The 7325-nt window shown below is 36.9% G+C and overlaps 1 protein-coding gene across 1 annotated transcript in view; it reads right to left on the minus strand.

The window, feature by feature from the left end:
• ror1 (receptor tyrosine kinase-like orphan receptor 1) overlaps positions 1–7325 on the minus strand; it is a 161449-nt gene that overhangs the window by 38637 nt on the left and 115487 nt on the right. Inside the window, exons 3-4 of the mRNA XM_015378678.1 lie at positions 6190–6477; positions 5938–5971 (exon numbers count right to left, since the gene is read on the minus strand). Of these exons, the coding sequence (XP_015234164.1) occupies positions 5938–5971; positions 6190–6477 (322 nt within the window). The remainder of the gene's footprint in view (positions 1–5937; positions 5972–6189; positions 6478–7325) is intronic.

Consider the following 7325-nt stretch of genomic DNA (forward strand, 5'->3'; position numbering starts at 1 on the left):
TAAACAATGTAATGATCAAACTCTGAGCAAGCCACCGGACATAGTTAGTGTTAAAACTTCACTTTTAATTAGTAATTTCTCCATGTTATAGTTATGTACATAGGTGGCGTCTATTGTAAAACTCAGATTCTCATGCTAGAGGTTGATGGTTCAAGACCTGTCTTTGACTTTTGAAAGTTGCGATTAAACTAAATTATTTTGGCTGAGACTAATTTGCATTGTTTTGCCGGAGTAAAAATATAGAGTGGGTAAATTAGGTTGGTTTAGCCAAAAGATTGGTTGAACGCAACTTCCAACTTGATTAAAACAAAAAAACTTGGAAAAACTATCACGTTTGAATTAAAATGACTAACCCCTTTCATTTTGCTCATCATTGCCCAATTTGCACAAACACTTTCACTGTCTGCTCGAGTTTATTTCACTAAAATGGCAGAAAAACTGTGAACCTTAAATGATTGTTCTAAGAAATTTTACACTTAAAAAAAATTACAAAGAATTTTATTATACACACCAACCATTAACAATTTCAAGGGAACTTAAAAGGGAAAAAAAGAAAAACATTTGGAAAAATAATCACAGATTTTATTACAAACTGTAGTTCTGCTTTCCACCAGTAGGTGGTGACATGTTCACATGAAGCCTAATGAACTGTGGAGATCGTTGAAGCAATTTGGCCAAACGGTTCAATGCCTCATGAGGCTTCATCTCACCATCATTAAGTTTAAAAAAGGCAGGAATCCAAAAAACCAACTAATTATGTAAAACAAACCAGAACTATGGAGACATCTGGGGAAACCAAACACGAGGAGCATGGGAAAGACGAAGTAGGCAGACAACAGCATGGGGGGACAGCAATGACAAGGAACCAACAAAGAGTGACAGCAGAGGGAGAACATATGTAGCTGACTGAGACAAAGGCAGGGTTAACGAGCTGACAAGGAGCAGGTGTGAGAGGAGTTAACGAGGGAGCCAAGGGGAAAGGAACACACACACACACAAGAGGGCAACAGAGGACAACAGAAAAACAATAGAACTAACATAAATCTAGAAATTACAACAAAACAGGAATTAAACCAATAAAACTAGGAAACATGGAGTAAAGTAAAGCACAACAGAAACAAGAACATGACAAAAACGTGCTTCAACTAAGTATTGCTTCAGGAGGTGTTGCAATGATTTTTGATTGTAAAGAGTTTAAAAATTGCAATTTCTTTCCATTGAATGCGTATTTGTTAATAATCGGTCAGTGTGACAAATTGATAAAAGGGCAAAATATCGTAAAATCAGAGGAGGAGGTGTGGTTCTCTACAAGTACTGATTCTAAATTACCAGAACGTGTTCTGGTCAGGTGCTGAGAAAAGCAGTTAAAAAACTATCTGCTCCCTGCTGCTACTCCCTTTAGAATGGGAAATCGATCACAGCAGGTTTATGAACAAAACAGATCTGTACGGAAATGTCATTAGTCACTAGATTTTTAGGTTAGGTAAAGTCTTCTGCTTTTTGACTGCTTGTATTTTGTTTGTTCAGGTTTTTATCATTACGGAATCCATTAAAGTAAAAGAGCAAAACTAAATCTGGAAATGTCATCTATTTGAACAATTTAATCAACATAATTCCAGAACTCTTTGTGACCACATCCACTCACTTGTTTTTGTTGCTTGACCTCACTGGAATGCTTTGCCTTTGAAGTCATCAAAGTTTGCCCTTTTTCGAATCACAGAACAATAAGAAGTGGCGAAACGATGGAAATCCATAGATCTCTCACGGCAACATGCCTGTGATATCCAATTATTTGGCTTGTTTTGGTTTAGGTACCTGCTCCTAACCCTTCAACCTCTGCATTACTAACTAAGAAAAACACAGACATGCATATTGAAAAAAACAAATGCAGTCTCTTTCAAGGTCTCTACACTATTTAAAAAAAACCCCCAAAAGAATCCATCTTGTTTACTTAGAGTAGGTAGTCAAAAAATTGTCTATATCTAAATATGATTTGGTACAATATAGAGTCAAATAAACATTATGCGAAAGAGGTCCCTAAATGTCAAGAACACAACATTTAGGGCATGCAGCTTCTTTACCAGAGCATCGTAGCACGAAGCACAGCATCACGGCCCTGACCCTCCATCACGCGTTAAGCTGGCTTAAAGAAGGCTTCAGAAATATTTCCAATCATGAAAAATATGTAGATTGATGGAGAATAAGTAGCTTGTTAAATTTTCTTTACGCACAACAGCTACAAGGCATCATTTTCTGCCCAATATATTTGGTTTTAAATTAACCCAAATATTTTAAGGTTTTTAATATATTTTCTTCTTCTTTGCTTAAGTGTATGTTTTGAGTAGCAATAAATGCTATGTAATTACAACTGTCGATATTCTATTACATTCTTATTTTATACAGTGTTATTTTTAATCAAGATATCATCTGATTAATTTCCTTACATCCAAAAAATCCTAATTTCAGGGTTTAATTTCAAAATAACAAATTCACACAGAATTCATGCAAAGTTTTTGTACAATAGATAGTCTTTAAGATTAAAACCTATTGCAGGATGAGATGGGTGGATAATAGAAGTGTCGGAAATGGATAGAAATGTGACTGACAATACAAATAATCTTCTGTACTATTATCTTAATGCTAAACCTATTCAGAGCCACAACACAGGCTATGAAGATCCCTTGTTATTCCTGTAACTAAGATCTGCTTTAATTAGATTCACTCCTTGACTCTATGGAAGCCTTTCTGCACACAGGCTGCCTGGAGTTTGAGCTCCAACCTCTGGGCTGTCAGTTTGCCTGTGGCTAACCTTGAAAACCCAAGCTTCAGGTTAGATACAAACACCCCAACAAACACAACTGTATGTTCTGCTCACCACAGAGTATATACTTTAGCCAAGTGTGGAGAGGATGGAAATCAGAGCACGGATCATGGCAAAGACAACACACTAGAGCTGAAGTTCGCCTTGTGCTAAGGTCTAACACAGTGGGTGGTGGGAACTCCACCCCCCTCCAAAATTTGTAAAGAATATTTGTTGATAGTATAAACCAGGAAAATGTTAGTCACTGTGTGTACCTGTGTGGAAGAAGGCAAAGGAATAGTGAAAGTCAAATCTGTTCATCTGCAAGCTTCTGCTCCAGATGTTGAGAGATTTGATGCTTGAACAGCTGCGGTATTAATAAGCGGGCACAGGTCATCCCTTGTCATCATTAGCTGACCTCATCTCAGTCACGGCTGCCACCTTGACTCCACGGCTAATAAGTTGGGCGTGACACTAACGATGAGCAGCAGCGACAATCAGCACAATATCGCCGTTGTACTGCCGCCGTCCAAACAGGCCGCTGTCTGTTTAAATCAAGTAATGACTGTAATGACTAACAAGCTCACAATGGTCTTTGCTCTACTGCGACAGGTTTAAACATGTCCAGGCCTAAAGAAAATATTGCAGTAAATGTTAACCTACTTTTATTTTTGGGGTAAAATGGCATATAGTAATGGTTCTGTTCAAATACTGTTAAAATACTATTAAAAGTTAATTTTCTTTGACGTCCCTGAGTGATCATCTCAGCTCCTTTGCAGCAGAGGCAGGAAGAAGGCAATGGAGGTAAAACAGATATTTCACCACCAGAAGACCAAGTGTTACATATAGGCAGGAAGATTTTTTTAAATCAAATGCATAAAGCTTTAAAACCTAGCTAGAAAAAAAGACCAATATCTGTACACAGCAACAGATAAATAGGTCATATAAGTTTATGCATTGATTGGGAGTTAAAGAAAGGTGTCTGTAAATTCCTGCGGGTCTAAAAAACAAAACAAAAAATTCAGGGAGAAAACCATGGAAACATGAACATGTTTTACCTCTTTCAAGTTTTCACTTCGGTTTATTTGGTCTCCATGAAAAGAAAAACATCTCTCCTACTGCTTAATAAAAAAAGACGTCATTGCAGAAAAATTAAAAACAGGTTAAAAAAGTAAAGACTGAACCACTCATAGGGAAGACCCTTGTTTTAGTGTGAGCGTGTAGATGACGGTTATCTCATTTACCTCAGCCACAGGGGTTGATTTAGTAAGTGTGCGATATCCAATTAGGGCTGGCAGTTGCGATCAGCAGAAAGCTGCTCTGAACATGGCAGCGAGCCTTGGCATAATGTCACTGGGGAAAATCTTCCAGGCTGTGTCCTTTGATCCTCTCAGAATCAAATCAACAACCAGAGTTCATGGTGCTTTATTCAATAAGGCCGAGGAAATGTCAAAACTAACGCAAAAAAACAGCCAAACTCAAAGTGAATTTTCCTGCAGACAACAGCGTCTCTATGCCCAGAAATCTTCTCTGTTTGCTTTCATTTGCCACCCTGAAGACCGCCCTTATGTTCCATTCATGTTGAGCAATCAGCGCTGTGGCTGGCAGCTAATTGGGTTACTATTAAAAGCAATAAAAGCCAAACCATACAGACAGATGTGGGGCATTTTGAATACCATGCATTTCAACCATTTTAGTGAGAGTTTCAAACTGAAACCTTTGTTAGATTTTCCTTAAACAACATTGAATATTTGTGGAATATTTTAGTTCAGGTTCCACTGATCTTACCTATCCATAAAGTCTCTGGTGAGAAGATTCTGATTAAGTTTTTGTACCAGTTTCTGTCGTCCATCTGGTCCACAGACCTTTTTGTATCGGTTGGTCAACTTGATTCACGTTTCAACCTCAGCTAATAGTAAACAGTCGCCATTTAGATTCAAACCATGTGAGCTAAGAGGTGAACAATAAAAAACAAACAAAACACTTTAAGTTTTACTCAACAAATGGCTGCAAGATGCACCAGAAATCAACCTCATCCACAGAATCAGGAAATAAGAATCCCATCAGACCGTGCAGGGGACGTCCCACTGACCTCTAGTAAAATGTAGAGCTGATGGTAAAATTGCATTGTTTTCTTTGAAGTCCAGATGTGGTCTGGCTTTTTTTTTTTTATCATTTAAATCAAATAGATTTTACTTATGAAATGTATTTAATGTTACACCTCTTTTCTTTGTTTATTGTCGTATTTTAAAATAATTCATAATTTCCATTACTCTTTGAATGTGTCACAACCCGCCAGACCTTATTTAACAACTAGGTTTTTTTTTTACTTACAGGTTTACACTTCCACCTAACCTTTTTGTTAGCAAGCTTGACAAGTTTGGATAAAGTGCTCTAAACAGCCAATCAGAGTGTCCATGAATGTGAAGAGCAAAATGGCTTCAGCATTAAATTTTTATGTCAAAAATCATTTACTAGTTTCATGGAAAAGGGATTTGTTTTTGTTTTTCTACTATCTATTGTATAAGCCACAATTATAACAGAATTTACACTTAAAATAGAAAAAAACAAAACAGGCTTAAGATCCCTTTCAGTTCAGTGTGAGGATTTATTTTGCTGTTTTCACTTAGGGCAAAATTGTGTGAAATAGAAATGAACTAATCTACCCTGCAACTGTAAAGTTTCTAGTACAAAGTACAATTAGTCTATTTCTTAACAACAAACATCAGCCTATGTCTGAAACTATTAATCGGGAAAAAAAAAAAAAGAAAAAAAAAAAGAGTACAATTTGTCAACTAAATTGGTAATTAAATTCAGTCATTACCTAGAGTACTGCTACACAGGGTCTAGATTTCATCTTTGATTTTTTTTGTTTAAGTAGTGGAAGAAAATCTGACAACTTTATGACACGTTTTGGTTGTTAAAAAATCCATAAATATGGTTCTGGTAGAAACTATAGTAGAAAATATGATTTTTTTCATAACTTCATGAATCTTGTAGTAATTATTTACAATAATACGAACTGTGAAACTGATGTAGTATAATTTGCCATCTGTAGAAAATTCATACATTCCCTGTTGTTCATGCAGCATAAACAAGCAGATGGAAAGAAAATGCATTAAGAAAAGACTACTTACGTTGGTCTTCCTGACAGAGGTGTGGGGAGTGGATCTGGAAAAAGAGAGAGGGGATTTTTGTAACAGGATAAACAAGATGGCTTCCAGATTTTCTCTGTGCTAGCAGCCAACTAAGAGAGGAATCAGATGGGATAAGTGTCGCTGTGATGTTTTTGGAAAGGATGAGCAGAGGAAAGGGCCTGTCATTGTAACACTGTATTTCCGTGCTATTGAGTTTTTTTTTTTTAAATCCCTCAACAGACTATCACTCACCAAATTTGACAAACAGCACCCCAGTTGTGGAAACGGAGCCATGATCGTTGCTGGCGACGCACTGGAAGTAGCCTGTGTCTGTAGTGTCCAGGTCGCGGATACGCAGGCGGGATCCGTACTGCGTGGTTCGGTAGGAGACCCGCCTTGGCTCCTGCACAACTGGGGCATCATTCTTCAGCCAGCGCACCGTAGGCGTCGGGTTCCCGGACACCCGGCAAAAAAGCTCGGCTGTTTGACCCAGAGATGTGGTGATGTTGTTCATGGGAGCCTCAAGGCGGATGAAGGGCACTAGAAGATGGACAAGATTGGAGAGGTTTTAATAATGAATATAAAAAAAATATATTAAAAAAATGACTATTTTGCAAATAAATTAATCTGTCTATTATTTTTTCAATTATTCAATTAATAATCTGATGGTAAAAGGTTCCTTTAAGTTGTTTTACAAAACTGAACCAGGTGAAACAAAAACTTTTCAACTTGAGGAGTTCTGGATAGGACATATTGACAGAAGAAAAAATAATTTTATTTTAAATGCAAAATGTTTATACATTTTTTAACTATTTTGATATAATTACTGTTCTAAGTGGGTCGTCTTGTTAGCTAAAGGCATATTTTACAGTATCTACTCCAGATAACGATTAATCGTTTACTAAATTAGTTGATTATTGCAATAATCAATAAATTGCGATTAATCTGATTGTTTCAGCCCTCAAACAGACCCTGAAAAAGGTTAAGTGTTTGTCATCTAACTGACAGTTTATGTTTAACTTAATAAAGGGGATATGAGAGCAACTATGAAGACAAACTGCTGTTTTTTTTAACCCATTAAACCAGATACACTGTAGGTTCTATGACAGCACTAAGCTGGGCTTAGGCCCTCTTCTGCATTTCATACCCCATCTGATTACACTGCCATTTCAAAACTTTCAGCACAAGGAGGAAAGCTCCAAACACTAACAGAACAAACCAAAAACAATTAAACCTGTATAATATCTGTATATTACAACATTAACACAAATCAAATTGTAGCATGCAGTTGGAAATAAGAAAATACAACAACCAGTTTCTAGGCAAACAGAGTAAGAAAATAACAGTCCTGACAGAACCAAGTATGACATCATGGCGGGCCTGATGCA

The sequence above is a fragment of the Cyprinodon variegatus genome, unplaced genomic scaffold, assembly GCF_000732505.1.
Source record: "Cyprinodon variegatus isolate N-32 unplaced genomic scaffold, C_variegatus-1.0 Scaffold176, whole genome shotgun sequence".
Lineage (NCBI taxonomy): Eukaryota > Metazoa > Chordata > Actinopteri > Cyprinodontiformes > Cyprinodontidae > Cyprinodon > Cyprinodon variegatus.